The sequence below is a fragment of the Porites lutea genome, chromosome 5 (genome assembly GCF_958299795.1).
Source record: "Porites lutea chromosome 5, jaPorLute2.1, whole genome shotgun sequence".
Taxonomy (NCBI): Eukaryota; Metazoa; Cnidaria; class Anthozoa; order Scleractinia; family Poritidae; genus Porites; species Porites lutea.
Window position 1 is genome coordinate 35,744,870 of NC_133205.1, and position 19,315 is coordinate 35,764,184.

General features: G+C 37.8%; 1 protein-coding gene and 1 long non-coding RNA gene across 18 annotated transcripts in view; one reads left to right on the forward strand and one right to left on the reverse strand.

The window, feature by feature from the left end:
• Positions 1-17,560, reverse strand: part of LOC140936796 (rho guanine nucleotide exchange factor 28-like) — a 41,658-nt gene extending 24,098 nt beyond the window's left edge. For 13 of the 17 annotated variants that reach the window (XM_073386300.1, XM_073386299.1, XM_073386297.1 and 10 more), the window contains exons 1-12: positions 16,799-16,877; positions 12,353-12,396; positions 9,096-9,243; positions 8,008-8,322; positions 7,170-7,344; positions 4,718-4,836; positions 4,221-4,270; positions 3,487-3,553; positions 2,891-3,019; positions 2,217-2,299; positions 2,037-2,130; positions 1,049-1,670 (exon numbers count right to left, since the gene is read on the reverse strand). In XM_073386300.1, coding sequence (XP_073242401.1) covers positions 1,049-1,670; positions 2,037-2,130; positions 2,217-2,299; positions 2,891-3,019; positions 3,487-3,553; positions 4,221-4,270; positions 4,718-4,836; positions 7,170-7,344; positions 8,008-8,322; positions 9,096-9,243; positions 12,353-12,396; positions 16,799-16,862 — 1,910 coding nt within the window. In that variant the 5' untranslated portion in view covers positions 16,863-16,877. Of the gene's footprint in view, positions 1-1,048; positions 1,671-2,036; positions 2,131-2,216; positions 2,300-2,890; positions 3,020-3,486; positions 3,554-4,220; positions 4,271-4,717; positions 4,837-7,169; positions 7,345-8,007; positions 8,323-9,095; positions 9,244-12,352; positions 12,397-13,629; positions 14,139-16,798; positions 16,938-17,456 lie in introns of those variants that run through there. The other 4 variants (XM_073386289.1, XM_073386284.1, XM_073386286.1 and 1 more) reach the window with 4 other exon arrangements.
• LOC140936800 (uncharacterized) lies at positions 1,481-8,188 on the forward strand. The gene is made up of 3 exons (XR_012165412.1): positions 1,481-1,710; positions 6,197-6,316; positions 8,051-8,188. It is a non-coding gene; the product is annotated as an uncharacterized lncRNA (long non-coding RNA).
• Positions 17,561-19,315: the final 1,755 nt, after the last annotated feature.

Consider the following 19,315-nt stretch of genomic DNA (forward strand, 5'->3'; position numbering starts at 1 on the left):
CAGAGATTATTAAAAGTTAGAAGCATTATGGCATTCAGTTGGATTTTTGTTAATATTATTGTCAATGCATTAATGGCTGTTAAGAGCTTTGAGTTATTGCCGTTATGCGTCATGATCATTAATATTATTTATCTTTCAAAGACCAATACGCAAACACTTAACCAAGGTTTTCCTACAGGTACATCAACCACAAATGAATAAAGAGGCTGTACTAATAGTTAGGGATGTGCGCTGTTCTGGTCCTTTTAGTGTACTCCATGGGCGCATTTAGGGATGGTCTGAGGGGACCATCCCCCTCCCTTTTTCTGTGAAATTTTGTATTAGTTTTAAAGAACTTTCAGTAAAAGAAACAGTACCTAGATAGCTGGCAAGTGTCCCCACCCCAAACTGTTTTGAATTTCCTGGATCCTTCCTCACCTCTACTAATCACTCAAATTAAACATAATATCATTTTTCGGAGGTACTACCAAAGAGACAGAAGGGCCTTAAGATCCAAGGACGGCGACGGAAACGAAAATGTCGCTTAAAAAGTGAATTTGCATTTTTTCAATCTTCAGCGCAAGTATTCTAACACTTTCTTGTCAAATGTAGGCGAACTCTCCTGGAACTGAACTCCCAAGAACCATTTTCAAGTTCACGAAGAGAAAGAAAATGATGTCGTCGCTTATTTACGTCTTTCATAAAACATGAAGCTAGGCATTTTCACGTCGTAGTCGGGCAGTGACGGCAAAGAAATACAAAAAAAAATATGATGCCTGTGTACATCCAAGTTGGTCTTTTGCTTATTACACCTATGGCCTGCATGACAGGCGCCGGAAATTATTTTATTAAAGGCCGCGCAGGGAGAACCTTTTACTTTTTTGACGTTCTCGCTGCCGTCGCCGTCGTCGGATCGTAAGGTCCCTGGTCTCCAGATTTAAGAATCCAGATTTTGACATCTCTGTAATACATTAACAGGTTACGGCCAACCTCGTTTCCAGGGTTCTGTCCCACCCGTCTCTACGTAAGGAGAGAGCCCTGGGAACGAGTTTGGGTGAAAGCAACTTACCCCGTTTTTTGTTCGTCGACAGGATTTCCATCATCCCCGAGCTTCAGATCTGCCAAGCAACTGTACGAGTAGGACTTTGTATGGAGAGTACTTTTACTCGGATTCAAGAGAGCATTTTCTTGATTGTTCAAATTGACATCAACATCGTTAAGTGACGCCAAAGAAACATTGCTTGTCGATTTGGTCTTGTCACTAGCTTTCTTTATTGAATCTAAAATGTCTGCAAGTTTATTCGCCTCTTCCTTTGGCGATTCAAGTCTTTCAAGATTTAATGACACTGGTCGCTTGTTTTTAACAACATCAAGTTTCCCTCGAGCTTTGACATTTTTATTTTCTTCGCCATTGACTTCCTTGGACAAATCATCAAGGCTTGAGCTAACCCGCTTGTGTAATTCCGGTCTTTCCTCGTCGCATTTTCCCCAGCTATGGGCTCTCCGTACACTGTCACTTTTACCGTCAACAGAAAGGAGTTTAGAGTCTAAAGCTGGAGCAGAATCCTCCTGTCTCTGAGTATCTCCTTTTGTTGGAAGAGTTCGTATTTTATCACTCGCTGGGAGATATTTCTCCACTTTTTTTTCAACTGTGCCATTCATAATTTGCTTTTCCTCCTTGGCTTTCCCTGCTGTTGAACACAGGACACCCAATATCAACATCTCAAAGAGGTCAGTGTAGTAAACCAAGTTAAACTTTACATCATGACACATTCTCCAAACCTTTCTCACACATTTCAATGACACTGAGAGGAAGAATTTATTTAACAATACAAAATATTTTATTCCTATAAATAATCCTTTTCGTCCCCAGTACACTGTCATGATTATGCAATCATGGTGGCCACGGAAGGCAAAGAGGAAAAACAAGGAAATCCATTTTTTAAGCCTTTTCTTTAACAAAAAATACATACTGAGCAGTATAGGACTTGAAGTTTGGTGTCAACTTTATCCATAAGCTAGACAATAACATTTTATTACACGGGATTCCTTCTAACCTGCAATGATATGAGCTTGTAAGATGTCCTGCCCACTTAATGATGGACAAGACAGGCGACGCAGATGCCTTGCTTGCATTCCACCTCTACTGCCCTAAAAATACCAAAAAAACAAAAATGTCAGCAGCTGATTTACAGCTGCATTATAAGAACTGCACTCTTCTTCTGAACACAGTGTACCTCTCGAGATCCTCTGTGGGAGTTAACCATTCGAAGTTTTTGTATCTCTTCATTGATGTCTCGCAGTCTTTTAAGATTTTGCTCTGCAAAACAAAGGGGAGAATGAGTAGAGAACACTTAGTAGCATATCATATAAACATCTTCTAATTTTCCAAATATCACATCAACTCGAGGCTTCGGTTATTTCCACCCAAGCCTTAATATTTTATTTTATTACATGTGCTTACTGGAGTGGAATGCAGAAAGGGTCTGTTAGCAGACAGAAGCATTATTTTGTAAGTCCTAAACGATTCCTCCTTTTTAGCAGACACCCTCTATTGAGGAGCAAGTCACTAGCAGGGGTCCAGTGAGTGCCACTAAGGTACAAAAAATTGGCTTGACAGGGGTAACACAATTTTCTGGTGACCCAGTAGTTTACATTGTGGCCCACAAATAAGGACAGAAACAGACATTTGAAAATTCACAAAATGAGCTTAAGAAACCCAACTGACTGGAGGCAACCTGTTGGCCATTTAGAAGGGTGGCCTAAGGAATGCACTTGGGAGTGTTGAGAATAAATCCAGGCAATTCCAGGTTTAACTGTATGATTGCTTTATCTGTGGGAAGCTCAGCAAATTTTTCCATAACTACTCAAGCGGTAAGCCCAAATTTCACATGAAACTTTAACTATGTACCTAGTAAATGTCTATTGCCACCACCACTGCTTCTTCCTGTAGACACACTGTTCAGCTGACTTGTGAACCTCTTTGGTGAAAGCTCTCTGTTAATTTGCTTTAATTCTTCATCACTACTTGATGCATCTTCTGTAACAGCAATTTAATAATGATGATAATAATGATGATGGGATTTCAATCAAGATTAGCAAGTTTACACAACATGTTGGCAGAAAGAAGAGGACAGCGAAACGTTTGTGTGTGACAAATGTGGCAGGGTTTAACTACTTGTGTGATTTTTCTCGATATTCACTTAACATTACTGTGTTCTGGTCTTTACTAGAAGATCTGTTAAAAGGAAGGCGAAGTTTCAGGGAAACCTTTTTCTAACATGTTATCAGTCGTCACGCTTGTCACAGAAGGTTTTGCTGTCTTCTTTCTCCTCCCGTCCTGTTGCATAAGCTCACTGTTGATAAGATACACATTTTCAGCTAAAATGCAACTCAAGCAAAAAATGAATGATTTTGCTTGTTTCACTTCAGTACAAGATAGGAAACCATTAATGATTCACCTGTTTTGGTACAGTTCTAAAACATTATTTTAAATTTCAATCAGACCTGTGACATCCTTGGTTTTTCTTCTTATAGGCCATGAGTGACGCAGCTTTGGAATTCTTTTCTTCATCTGATGACAAGCAGAACAAAAACATAGATCACAAACTTTTATCTACTATATATAGAAAGTTCATGCCATAATACACTGACAACTTGTGCACTTCACAGCTGCTACTGCTGGAATCTAACTGAAGATCCAAGCAGCTGCCCAGTCATTTGGCAGATCTAGGATAGGGACCAAGGGTTCAGGTCAAAATTAAGGCCAGCATGGCCTGCATGCAAGGCTCTGAGGTACTTTGTTTTTGCACGGCAGCACCTCCTTAACCTTACCCCAAGGACTGGACTTGCCACAGCCAACCAATAACCAATTGTGGGTAATATGACCACCTACTACTAACAGCCACCTGTTTAGCTCAACTATTGGATAAGCCCCCGTCTGCTGAGCCAGAGACTGCTGGTTCAAACCCTTGTGGAACCTTAAAAAAGCCAAAGAGTGAGGGACTCCGCTGTGCTGTCTTGTCTCAAATAATTCACACTCACATATTGGGGGCATCATTACTCATCCTTCACTACTTGTAAACTGCACCATAAGCAGTCTGGCAAAAGTCCCCCTACAAGTGTTGTAAATTGTCCCTGAAAAGCCCTGAGAGGAGTAGTGGACTGTGAATAAGATATTTACAATAATTTACTACTTAGCATCTTTCCCTCCAAGGAAAGGATAATTTGACAACACATACCTCTTCTTCAACCAAAGAGTTTATGTCTCGCAGCATTTCAATGTCTTTTTCTGCAAAAAACAAAAACTGTTTTCATACACTGCAGTTTATAATGATGATGGGTATAAATGATTTCTGACAAGCTACCTGTAGCAGTACTGTACTTTATTTTGTCTCGGGATTAAGGTAATAAAACTGAAAAAAAGGAACTTTTAAAAGCTCTCTGATGTTAAATTCAAGCATCTAGAATCTGGTCATTAATCAAACATGTGCAATCTGTACAATACTGAGGCATACAACTTAAATTTTTATCTTTCACATAGCTAGGTGTTATAAGTACAATGGCACATAAATGCTGAAATGTACACTGATGGAGTGTCAGACTGCGTCTAAAAATATACAAAAATCCAATGATTTTACTGCTTAGTTTGAGAAACAACAAAGGACACAGAGAAAACATACACCTGCTACTGCATGTCATTTGAGCATTTCTTAAAAAAATATTTTTGTTTATTTACCAAGAGAGTTCTGTTTAGGTGACTTGTAACTTGATATTGTTGTGGTTCCTATTTCACTTTTCTTTACTTGCGGTTTGCTGGTGTCCTTCGCCGTCCTTTTTTGACAATCACCAGGACCTCTGTCAAATACAAAATATAAATATTGAACAAAAAAATAATAAAACCTAATAGAGAATGCAGGGTGAAATAACTGAAATTATGGATAGTGGATCAAAAAAATGAATGATAATTATGTGATGATCCTCACCAAACCTTTAGTCATCAACCTAAGAAGTTATGAAAAAAATCTGACCATTTTCAGGGTATTTTTTTTTTAAACCACTAAGGTTGATCATGACATACAACTGTGATGATCCCATCTCTCATTCATTCAAATATGACAATGCTTGTACAGCTGAAAGCTGAGATCTAAAATTGGACAACAGTGTGGCTGGCTTGCTGGCTATTTATTTGCCTTGGCAGCTGTGACAGCTATTATGCATAGTGCAATCACGACATAGCTGACATGTCTGACTTTCTTTCTCACTTAGACAGCAAGAATTTTGTGGCATTACAGAAACAACCACACAAAATTAAAACAGTTATCCTGTGGGGCTGCATCATAAAACAATTTTTTTCAATTGAACCTTCTAAGAAAAATATCAAACTTTTCTGCCCCTAGCTGTTGTCATTTGTTGTTAGTGTTAAGCTCTAATTGAATTTGCTTTCTTGTTCATGATTTTACACTTTCATGTGTACGTGGCAATGATAAAAGAAGATTTATAATGCATTACAGTTGTAATTAAGGTATAAATTCTTACATGACACAAAATGTTGTCACAGAGATATTCAAAAAATACATTTTTGGGGGAGCCATAGAGTTATTCAAATTTGACTTTTTCCTTCAACAAAGTTATTAACATTTAGTTGCTTATAACAATCATCAGAGCTCTTTTTGACAATAATTCGATAAAGTTAGGATTGGGCAATAATTTACAATTCCGAAATTTGTTCTATTTAATCATCAAACAGTCAAAATTTGAAGGGCACTGATGCACTTAGATGCCTTCATGCGCCATACAAAGACCTCTTTATCAGCCCCCACCAAACTCTTATAGAACTTCAAAGAATCCATACCGCGTATTACTATAACCTAGTGATGTTTCACACACTTATTAGTCAACAGCCAATAGCGGAGTTTCAATTAGTTTAACACTTTAGTTTTTAGAATATAAAATTGGAAGCTTGGCTTTCAGCCTAGCTACAGGTATGTATCTGTTTGATCTACTTTTCTTAATAATAAAATATTATTATTATTATTATTATTATTAAAATATTATCATTTTATGTGGTCTATGGTCTATGAGTTTATTGCCAACGAGGCAATTGAGCTAAGAAGCGAGGTTGCCTTGGCGGCACATTCATAATCCCACGCAATGTAGGCAAAAACTCTCAAATTCTGCATAACCCTCTAAAATTTGCATTTTTGAACATATTCAGGTGTAAGCAAGACCCCGTATTTGGGCAGTGACGTTATGATCCTGTATTTACAACTCAGTGGTTCGAAATTGGGTGATCCTATGTGCAGCTGTTTGTTTTCTGTTTAAGAGGCCCTAACAGGTGAGCAAGTTTTAATATGATTTCTAGTTTGAAAGGGCTATTAGTGCTCTGGTTTGCTTTACAAATTGTGTTTAAAGCAGCAGCTGATCTAGGAATAGGGTTTTATGCTCCAGTTTTTATCAGAACAAGCTTGTTCTTTACAGCTCGATTTACATTGAGGTAGCATGTTCGCTTCTTGACTCAGTACCAGGGTTTTAAGTGTTATCTTTACCTTTGTAAATTGAATTTTATGCAATAGCTAATCAAGGAATTGCTGGTTGTTGGTGTCACACCATTCAAAATAGATCAAAATCAAAATCAAAACCGTTCAATAGATTAAGTCTAGAATCTGGGAAATGAAAGGAGGTAAATATACAAAGACCGTCGCCAAGATTCAGGTCAGAGGAATATTTCGTATACGAGATATCCAAGGAAATGTTTACACAAAATTAATAGAGATTTGTATGGAGACGCCATGTTGGTACCCATCCGGATGAGCACCAATAGCGGACAGAATCCAACAGAAACATCTGTTACCGAGTTTTGCTACAAAAGCGTGAATTTATTCTTCGAGGAACTCATAAACATTAAAGTAATCCTTTGTCTAATACATGAACTGTTTAGAGAGCAGAATTCCCTGAAATAAGTGATTAAATTTCTTTTACCTACATGACAGCTCTCTAATGGCGGTCATGTAAACGCCGCGTCACGCAAATGCTTAGAAATTCAAGCGTACTCTAGTTTCTTTTCCACATATTGTACTATTTTGGGGACAACTGAACTATATCGTTCGTTATACTGTGGTTTTCGTTATTTAGAGGTTTGTCATGTATCAGGGTTCCACTGTATTAAGAGATTTGACTGTGATGCTTACCTTGAAAACATATCTGCAAGTAATGTCATTCCTTTTTCCCGTGCAATCTCCTCGGGTATTTTTCCTTCCTTATCCTTCATGTGAAGTGCCTCCATAGATCCAGGCTGATCTAACAGGTATGTAGCCAGCTGAGTGAAACCCAGTCTGGCACAAATATGAAGCAGGGTTTCCTGGCCTAAATTAAAAGTAACTTGTTAAAAATTGATCAGCAAACTCAGGGTGTCTTGGAAGCAGCATGGTAAAATAAAGCTTTTGCAGTTTTCTGCAGGATGGTGGTGTTAGTGCTTGGCCTTCTGCACAGGACGGTCCACATTTGGTTCCCGGGTGTGACCACAAATCCTTGTCTCAACTTCTTTTCTTTCTCTGTGGCTTTAAGTAGCTTTATACACCCATAAAACATAGCACTGATGGTGGGGGGATGGGGGGGGGGGTAAATGGAGCACACCGTCAGCCTCAGGTTTCTCCATCAAATGAGTACTTTAAACCAAGGTCTTAGGCAGAAGGGTATATCCAGGGGTCCTCTGAAAACCCACTTGCAGAAGACTGAAATAATATTATTTATGCTTTGAAGACAATGGATACCGAGAGTAACCCTTGGTTAAAAAATTTAACCCAAATTCAGTTTTGACCTGTAACACATAGTACACTGGAATGGACAACCACTGGGAAACTGAAACCTTTTTGCAGAGGAAAAAACAGAGGAAATGTTCCCCATGGAGTAGTGTACATTCTAGATTAATTACACCCTTTAAATCACTAAACCACCACATAATCCTTACAACAATCACCAATTACGTCTATCAGCATTTAACAAAGATTTAAGCCTCTTATTACTTACCATTTCTGTTTGAATAATTTTCTATGCCATTTTCTCCAAACAGTGACCAAGAAGGAGACAAATCCAGAAATTCAAATGCATTTGTTATTCTGGAATCTAGGATGTCCTTCAGTTCCTTAGAAAAGTTTTTTGATATGACAGATAAGGATCCAACGCATTCAAATAACTTGCTCTCTGACGCACCATCTGCCAAAAGTCGTGCAATAATCTGTTCAATTTCCAGCGAGTATGAAAATTTGTGCGATGATAGCGACCCCAGTTTGTTATCTTTGGTACAGTATATAGTAAGGGACACCTTCTCTGCTTGGTCATGATCTATTAAAAGAAATAAAAGAATTTTATCAGCACATACTATTTATTACTTCATTTACGTATTACTTCAAAGTAACTAATTTTATTTAATACCTGCCTTAGATGGCTTTGATCCCCACCAAAGCTAAAGATTGAATGCTAGTTTAGCCCAGTTTCTTTCAAACTTTGGGAATTATAATCCATTTCTTTCATTCACATTTACCGTTGAACTTCCATTAAGCAACAACAACAACAATAACCTTTATTTACATGACTATTATTATTTACAGTATTGCAAACGGTATGTAAAATGAGAACGAAAAGAAAAAGAAATAATAATAATTATGATATTAATAACAGATAACCAAGTAACATTTATTTATTCTTACATAACAGTACACTTTCATGCCAATTATTCAGTAATGAGATATAATTCATCTATTGTAAATAAAGATAAATATCGGAGTTCATAAGTTTAATCACCAGGTCCGAGTAAGCTACTGAAAATTATGGAGATGACTTTGTATTCGAGCAAAAAATTCATTTCTAAGTTTTAAATATTTTGAGCTATATAGCAGTCCCAAGAGTTCACTAACATCAGTTTTCTCCCAACAACATCAATACATGACCAAGAGCAAAGGTTATGAGAAGTATTAAAATGATCACCTAAGGGGAAAAGCTTTGATCTTTTGTTGCATTTTCTCAACTAATTCCTTAAGGAAATGTATGGTGATCAGTCTCGAGAATTGGTATGTGGATATCGGGCTTAAAGGCTTAAAACTCACTCTTTTACTTACCAGGCACAATAGCACGGAGAGTGAATGCATTCAGCTGCTGTGCTGTTGTAACATGACGCTGATTTTTTCCTTCAAATACCATATAAAAATCTCCACTGTCTGGCAAAGGATATTCATCAGAGTAGGTAATAAATATCACCTCCCCACCCTACAATATGGAGATACAATAATATATTAAAATTAACCAAAGAAACACTGAAGGGCAAAACACAGTAGGCAACAAGTCACAGTAACAAATTGCTTTGTTTGTACTGCAGAATCTTTGTGGAAATCAATGTCTTTATATAACAGAATTTTGTCATCCCAGCAAGTTACACAAAATCAAAACAAATTCAATTTGTGCAACTTGTTGGGTTGTGGAGAAAAGGATTTGACACAAGAATTCTTCATTACACATGCAGCAATTTGTCGCTGCAACGTTTCATGCAACTTGTCAGCTGACCTGAACACAAGGTGAGATTCACTGCTGTGACATATTGCCTAGTGTGTCAGGAGAAAAAGCAAGCTTCCCTGGCCCTCTGTTACACTGTTTGTAATATTGATAATTAGAGAGAATGTGTCCAGTGTGACCACTTGAATGTTAGTTTTTAAGCAGTATTAGTGCAGTACAAGCACTACAAGATTCACTGGTTGTGTGTCACCAGCATAGCTGTGTGGCAGGCAATTGAAGCAGAAAGAAAAAGAGGAATTAAGTCATGGAAGTACATAAAGGGTATGGAGGGAGGAGGAGCCCGTTGCATCCTTGTTCTCCCATATTTTCCATTCCAGCCTTTCCCCTACAATTATTGCCTGCCACAGAGGCAAAGAATTCACTCCTTTCAATTTAATACAAATGCAAAAATGTTCATGGAAAATACAAAAAAGCACATGCTGCTGCACCATAGAACAATAAATACGATTTTTCTCACACAAGCACGAAGGTTAGAGCTACACATGCATGCTCATGAAACATGGCTGTATCTATGGGATAATAAATACATTGCTGATTGATTTAAGCATATATATATATAGCGTATTTCAAAATAAAGGATCAGGATATCACCAGTTAGTTTTAATAAATCTTCTTATGGAGTATGACAGTAGCAATAAAAACTCCTGTTGTAAAATACTGGCCTTGCACTAGAATGTAAGTACTAGACAATACCTGTCTAACACCTGTCTGACAAAAATGTATACTTCCTTAAACTTCTTGATCTTTATAATTAACCACCAGCCACAACAATTCTAGTAATTTGCTTTTCTTTAATCTTGACCTTTTTGTGCTTTAACTAAGGATTTCAGAGTTATTTTTAATTAATACCTTCCTATTTTAGATGATTTTTTAAAGCCTCTTTTTGTTCTAAGGTGTCTATCTTTAAACTTTTATGCCACTACAAAACACCACTGATCAGCAACTGCATGTTACACTATCCATTTCAAAGTCAAAGTAATCAAACTATTAGTTATACACCATTTCTGCAAGTACAGCACAGTCTAATTTAAGCCAGTGAGGAAAGCTGTTGTTGCAACCATTCATAAAATCCATCAGCTGTCCTTCTCAGTTGTGCTGTTTGTTTTGCCAATCTAGTACAACAACTTTGGAGATTTAACTTAGAGCTTCGGGTTTCAAGCAAACAGAAAAATTGGCCTTGTTCGGGCAAAAGAAAATTACACATCAAGTAGTGTGACAAATTTCTTCTTTGGAGTCAGTTGATACATCTTAGTACTGTATGTCATCAACAGCTTAAGGTGTTACAGTGTAATAATTGTACCTGAAATATCCCTTGTAGAGTTAATTCTTTTCACTCTTATCCCAGAATGTGGACATGCAAATCCCTGGGATTATCAAACTGAATATCGTAAAAGAGTAAATACCTGACATTTTTAATAACTGAGTAACACCTGACATTTTTAACTCTGTACAAAGCAAGTTATTAAAAATAGACTGATTGATACTGCCACAGAAATGCACTTGCATACAGTACAATAACAGGAAATTTTTTCACCTTAATTATGATGGGTTTGGCAGTGGCCTTGCCCTTTCAAATCACTTAAAGTGAGGAACAATCTTTCCACAGGACCAACATCACGTTGTTATTGAATGAAAAAACCTTATATGGCTACTGTAACACTAACAATATATTGTTGGAAGTGTGATTTGCAAATATTTTCTTGTTATCTACTTTGCTCGCTGTAAGAGAATCTGTGAGTTTAAAATGCTGAGGTAACTGCAGAAAATAAGTCCAATAATCCCAGTCATTTAAAAGTTTGAACCAGACTAAGTGGTCAATTTAATGTTTATATTAGAGAAAAAAATCACTCTTAAATCTTCTTTAAATATTTTTTTCCATTTGAAAGATCATCACAGTTAAGATACAACTTGAGGACTAATGAAGTAGAGCTTCCCACATTAACCCATTAAGTTCTGCTGAATCATGCTTTTAATCTGGAGGTTTAAGTTATGGGAGCAAAAAAACCAAACAAAGAGACCCGTTGACAGCTCAAGACATGTCAAGAGTATTAATTTACCAAAAACGATTATGGAAGAATATGGGATGAAAACAAAGGTGAAAATTCGGATCTTGTTTCAAGGTTTGCTGATATAGTAAAGACCCAAAAACAAACCCACGCTTTCTAGTGGTGAGAAGTTAGTTTACCAAAACAACATCTCTCTCACCATATAGGCGCGCCATGAAACTTTATTTACAAACTTCATCCAAACAAATCGTGAGTCGTTAATCAGTCCAAAAGGAGTACAAATAAGCAGCAGACGGCTAAACTTCAGCTCGGAAACATTTTAATCTTGTCACGAACGAATTACTTGAGGCAAGATTGCAAAGTTGTCAATCGAACTGACCCGATCGCGTGACTAAGTATTGAGAGCATGTTTCTAGGTATGGAAATCGACAAAAGTCAACCAAACATTCGGACGATCGAATCTTGCATCTTATGTAAACAAACTTTTCTCTTGGTGTGAGGTTCGAAATAACTTTACGCTACATTATCGAACATCACGTCCAGTCTTGCAATTTTGCTCAATTAACAAAGTTGTCCGACAATAGTAATGTACAAAACAAAACATTACCAATTCATGTCATTAAACCGATGACCCTAAATAAGCACTGCGAACGCGGACGGATAACAAATTCCTTTGAATCCAAATAAAATGATTTGGATGGTGTAAAGTTCATTTGCAACGGTGAAGTCGCGATTATTTTAAAGCCCCTGGCGAAGCCATTAATCAGTAAATAAGATAGCCCTACGGATTCTCTACTTACGCGGGTCGGCGAGCTTTGTGGAGTGAAGGCCATGCAACATGCCTCTGTGAAATAAAAAGAATAATCGTAGAATGAGAAACAGGATTTCAAAACGTGGTTTGATGAGCGCGCGAGAAGGGCATGGTACATATGTGTACCCTAAGCTTTTCAAATGCAAATTTCAACCTTTCAGAGGAAAAATAGGGCTGGAAGTATGAACCGTCTGACATGTCGAAATTAAGGAACTTACATCTTAAACAAAGCAAAATACGCAAATGTTGTGTACATCATTCATAATTCCCTGAGACATTTCAACTCAAACCTGAGTCTCTTCCTTTGCGAAGATCTTTCCCTTTGATCTGATAGTTTTGTTTAATTTCTAATGTGACCACCGCTCGATACATTTCATCCTCGAGGTATTTTGACTTCAATTTAATCAAAGGTAGAGTATTTTTCCAGCCAAAACGTGGGGATGTAACTTGTCTCCCTCAAATAACTAAAATAATCCAAACAGACGAAGTTTCTCGGATACAAAAGGCAGTTACAGAGATTTTAACTTGCCTCCTACGAAGCATTCAATTAACAAAAATTATCCACTGATTTCCTTCGTCATTTCATGGCAAGAAAATCGTTATCCTTGTGTCTTGGTGTCAATTTTTTTTTCACCCTTATAAATGGCTGTAAATGTACTCTTAAATGTTAATCATAAAACAACAAATATTGCACTCAAATGGAAGGGTAATTTGGTGGGTAAAAGTCGCAATTCGCATTGAGCGTGTAAATCGTTGAAACCTTTTAAATGCGAAATCTTCTACTCATATTACCGCCAACGGTTACAACTGAATAATAAAACACATTACTTGACCAAATGGTCTGATTACGATATTTTTACGGAAACCAATTTAGTCTAAATGTAATGTGTATTCGATTTAACGTGAACATGTGCGGCTCGTTTAATGAGTATGTTCTTGAAGACAACACACTCGCGATGTATATTTATAGCAAGAAACTGAGGAAACCGAGTAACTACTGACCATGGTATGATTTCATTTTCTGGGAAAACCAAAGGAAGATTAGCACACGAAGCCCTACATAACTTCTATTTTGCTGGTAACACGACATCACTGAGTTAATCTTAGCTGACGGGCTAAATATACATCGCCCATACTATCTATAAACTTCGCCGTAGTTTTTTTTTCCAATTTGCCACTGAGGAAAGTTGTGACCCCCATACTATTCAGTCAAGAACAAGCGTGAATAGCCGATAAATTTCAAAACAGTAGGCAATACTAACGTACCTGAAGACTTGTCACTGCCTTTCAACTTTGCAGAGCTCATTTCAAATCTCTGATGACACAATTTCCCTCAATGAATCACGTACATTCACACACCCGTGGAATAAAGCCTACAATAGTTCTTCGGAGAGAGCGATCGCTAGCAAAACCACGAAACTAGTAGTGCCTTAACACTCATTATGTGTCTTCAACAGCTAACTACGAAGCAAAATACACAAAACAGCGCCTCGTGGAAGGTAAATCACATCCATGATAGACATCGTTGCCTAGTACCATTAGACCTGCTCCATGTAAATCACCGGCGCCATTTTCGTTTCGGCCACCATCCGGTAATTTTCTCATTTACAAACTGTTTGGCTGCATTCCACCATAAATTAAGGCTTGAATAGCTGGAGACACATCTATTACGCTGTAAAACGTTTTCACGTGGGCAAAAATTTCCAAGTCTTTCAATGCGAATCAGCCGAACCTATAAAACAATTCACTTTGGAATGAACTACCAACACAACACGCTGGTGACGTCACGACTTTTTGTTCAACCTGTTACCTCTCCGGAGGGGAAAGGAAGCGGAGCACCTGACATTTCACACAATCCCTGACCCTGAGGCGATATTTCTTAACTTATATTTTGACGCTTTAGAGGTACTGTTCATTTATTTTTTCAATAGAACTTCTACACAGAACAACGAATAACGAAGTACTAATGTCATGAGGTCGAAGTGCTTCTGAAAGAAAGCTAAGAGGCCCAACCATCAAAATAATGACTCATATTTTAATTCTTTTACTCAGAAAGCTGGAAAAGAAAAAAAACATTTTGGTGAACAACTAACAAGCAGAATCCAATATTCTTGAATATCATTATGTCGGTACATCAAGTCCTTAAGCGTGGAGCTTTCATTTTTGCTGTCGTTATAGTTCTTACATTACAATAACATTCAATCAACAGAACTTCTTGGTAAATATCAAGCTTTGAGCGATTATTCTGGAGGCAAATCATGGCCGATTGGAATCGCTATAAGACACAATTTTCCGGCATGGGAAATGCCTTCCTTTCAGTTTAGCAGCTAATTTATGAACTTAGTTAAAAGAGTAATTTTAACTTTACAAGTGTTATCTTCCCTTTTAAAGTTTATTCTGATTTGGTCACGTCTCTGTTTGTACATAAAACATCTTTTTTTGTAAACGTTTTGCTATTGCTTTCGTTATTTTTCGGTAAGAACATCATTGCAGTTGCAATGCTGAGCATACGCACAGCCATATCAAAAAGGTTTGAAGATGTACCATCAGGTACCATTAGTAAAACGCAGCTGCTAGCTGCGGATGAACTTGGACCCCATTAGGCTACGCCTCCTGCAGCGTATTTTAAGGCCCGTTCATTTTCAGCCTGCACGTATTTGCATTAAATCTCTCACCACCCCCCCCCCCCGGGGGTACTCCTATGATGGCCGGGGAGGCTCCGCCCGAAAGGGGTATCTTTTTCAGTCTTCAGGTATATGAAGGGGTAGCGATTTCCTAGTAGAAGTACTTAAAAGGGTGGGAAAATCTGTCATTTGGGGGAACAGATAAATTTTATGGGTTTACTAAAGTCGAGAAAACGTTCTATTCTTGTTCAGTACCTCCCTTCCCCCCCCCCCCTCCCTCACGGGGATCTAACCACATCAGTCTCAAACCAGTCTCAAACCCTTAATTATACAGTGGCAATTTTAACAAACTAAATAAGATGCTGGAAGTAACAGTTTGAAATTTAGTGAGCTGAGGAGATGGCAAGTTTTTGTCCGAAGCCCTCTCGATATTTTTCTCTGACTGGTTTGTAAACGTAAATAATTTATTTCAGGACCCCTAATGGGCTCCTGTACATTCCTTACACTGGGTTTCCTAATTACATATATTTGCCTGAAAACGTACAGTGCAAAGTTACGCGAGTGAATACTACATACATGAATGAGGGTTTACGAGAATTGTGGTTTTCAGAAAGGCCTTAACTTTACTACAGTTCCGCTTCTTAATTTAAGGTAAGAAGAAAAAACCGTATCTGGAGCTGATTCGAAGCTCAGGCTGCGCAAAAAAGGTATAAAGTTAATATATTCCGTAGTTAATTAATAAAAATACTACATGAACGCGAAATGGCGATCAAAGACTCTCTGTAATGCAGTTTGATCATGTACATTTGCTACTGCTTATTACGAACTAGACTGTTGAAAATTTCCTATTTTTCCAAAGTTTGGTATCCAATGCAAATATTAGGTTTTGACAAAGCTACTGAAAGCTGTTCAAGAATCTGGGAGGTATAATATGAGCTCGTATTGGTAAACTTCTTTTTAGAGCTTTTCCACTCCAATGCTCAAGGAGGAAGCTAATTTATGCACTTCATAATCGTTCTGTTTATTCAACTTAACCGCAAAGAGGATAGAGCTGTTGCGTTATTTCCGCTAAAAAGGAATCCATTTCATCTTGTCTAGACCAGGTATTGTGTTCTATTGCTATGATATTGGCTGAGAGTGAAACTAGCCGACGTTGTGGTGCCAGGGTATCCCAACGGCTTTAAATTCCTAACATTTTTATCTAGCATCGAAGTTTCTTGAATTTTATCCGTTAAAATAGCTCTGACATAACGAAAAAGTGATTGATAAACTTAAGTAGTGTTGATTAGTAACCTTACTAGTAAAAACAACGTGCAGTGCTGTGTATTGAGAATTGCCCGGATAACTGACAAGCCTAATTCGAGTCCTCTTCAAAGACTTTAAAGGGACGTAGAAAAGGGAAATCTTTCATACATGTTTAAAATACTGTCAAGTTTTTGTTTTGATTCATATTCAACAAAATTCGCCCTGTTCTAATTTTAAAAACGTGACCGGAAAGGGTATATTGCTTGAAAATTTTTTCATCCATATCCGCAGCGCTGCATGCCGGATCTCAGCTGATTCGCGCTGTGATCTCGTCACATTTGTAGTAACACTTGTCACGTTATGCCCTCCCCAATGTTCACTTATCAACCATTGGAAAATATACCCGAATCTCAACATTGGTGAAGGAGAGAAGGAGTACACTCGGGAAAAGTGAAATAAGTTCAGTGGTTGAGAAGGCTTGACACGAAAAATCCTTAGTTTCAGTCTAGTGTTTCAAATTAGGCGAGTATTGTAAAGTTAGCAAGTACAACTACAAATTCACTTACTACCTGCATAGTCCAATTGGGTCTTTGAGCATTCATTTTCCCGCTTAATTCTTTCCGTGTTCATTCATGTTGGCTGAGTTGTTATTTTTTTTACAGTTCTTTGCCTTTTTTCCGCTGAATTTTGGTGTTTAGAGAAGAACTCTTCTCCGAACTAAACTTTGCCAGCCACTTTTTTGAGTCCTCTTTGGTCCCTGCTCAAACCTTTATACGCAAATTGAAAAACTTGCCAAATATTTTCCGCTTAGTGTTCTCGTTTTGCCATAGATCAGGTTGCACGTTCGCATGATCCTCTTAGGTTTGTAGACTGAAGCATTTCGTGAATGAGTTCAAAGAATTAGACGAAAATAAAAGCTGCACTAAGAAGTTAAAAAATTTAGCAAGTGTAAAGTAAATTCGTTCTTTATTCATCTAGGTTAATGTCAATTAGAAAGGTCAAACCTGAATTTTCTAAAAAATAAATAGTCATAGCAACTGATAACTGTTATTTACAATTCAAGAAATGTGAAAAGGAGGTAATTAAAAGTTTGAGGGGATAAAAGAGATTGCCTCTTTTTAGTTTGTAGCCTTCATAAACCTTTGTTCCCATCAGGTGAAGAACAGTTACCCGTAACTCGTGCAATTTTAGAGTCAAAAACCACTGTAAAAATGAGTCACCAACCTTGCTCGACGTCAAATCGTGACCATGGAGTCATTGGAGTCAATTTTAAAAAGACTCAGGTAAAAACAACCAGTTACGATATTTCCACTCGCCAGTAACTCTATGCATTAGTCAACAAATAAATCATAAAAGAAATATGTGCAGCATACATGTGGTGAGACAAAGATCGGAATGTTATATAATATGACGTGGTATGGTGGGGCTACTTATAACATAAAAACAAATAATAGCTTGTTACTATAAACAGATAGGTTAGCAGGTTATCACGTATATTTCGCGCGTGCTGTTTCAAAATTCACGTCAATCCTTATAAAGATATGGATCAGTGACGAAGAACTGAAGTATTCTAAAACCGCTGTGGTCTTCTATGTTACTAAAAGTCGCCATCAAGACTGTTTTAATGAACAGGGACGTCCAATACTCAAGTCTATATACTTGTAATCATATCCATACAGCGGTTTTAGAGTGGTTTTCGTTTGAGTGTCGTAAAACCAAAACCAAAGTAATTACTCTGGCCAATCACATAGGACACAGACAATACACTGAACCAATCAAAACTCGAAGTAATTACATGTGGCTGACGCAAAGCGCGGGAAAATGCATGCGAGCGCGTCACAATTGGCTTTGGTTTTACTTCTGATTGGATGAAAAGGTGGCGCGAATCTTTTAAGCCAATCGCATCGTGTAGAAAGTGCAAAACCAATTACTTTTCGACACTCAAATGAAAACCGCTCTAAAACACTTTCCTAACCACAACCATACCTACAGCAATCTAGTGATATGCCGCTCATTCCTATTGAAAGAGCTAAGAATGGACGTGATTCTCTCAAGAGGACGCGCAAACCGGCAAAAGCGTCTTGGCGTCAGTAAACGTGATCAACCGTTATTTGTAAATGGTGTACATAGTTCTATTTCTTTTTTCTGATATATCGTTTTTCTAGCTTCAATGATGCAGTCCTCCGCTGCTCTGCCTGGGTGGAGATCTTCGTCCCTGTTTAATGGCCCCAAAAATGTATTGCTCTGTACGTGATCTCGTCTTCGATTGTCCTCCAATCGAATTCTCCTCACTCAGATGACATTCGACATTGGTGGTGAATTTCGATAGGGTTGCCTTTTTGTGAGTTGGCCACGCTGCTCGGAGTGTACACGTTCCGAAGTTTACTGGTGCTATGTAATCTTTTTTAAAGTATGTCCTCCATTGTTCAGCTCTCCGAGAAGTATACGGCATCAGGGAATTTTAGCATCGACGACGGCGGCGGCAGTCAAAACGTCAACGGCGATGTACGTGCAAACTAGATGTTTTTCTTGATAAACCTATTGCTTTTTTGACGTTCTCGTTGCCGTCGTTACAAAACTCCCTAGTAGGGGCCTTACGATCCGACAACGGCGACGTCCATAAAACCTCACTGAAAACTAGACTCCGTATCGTTTTAAATACACCGTAATTTTTAGGGAGTTATTATAACTCCAAAAATGGAGTAAAAATTTTAGGTACAGGATAACCCCTTTTTGGGGGTTATTTTAACTCCTAATTTAACTCCCAATTTGGGGTCATTTTTACTCCTGAAAAAGGGTTCTTTTAACTCCCAGTCTGGAGTTAAAATTACTCCGAAATGGGGTTATTTATACTCCTTACATGGGTTGTTTTTACTCTTTTTGGAGTTAATTTAACTCTGAAAGTGGAGTAAAAATTTTAGGTACAGGGTAACTCCTTTTTGGGCGTTATTTTAACTCCTCAATATCTGGGGTCACTTTTACTCCTGAAAAAGAGTTCTTTAAACTCCTTTTTGGAGTTAAAGTAACTCCACGAAAAATAACTCCACTGTAAGGAGTTAAATTAGCCCCACTAGAGGAGTTAT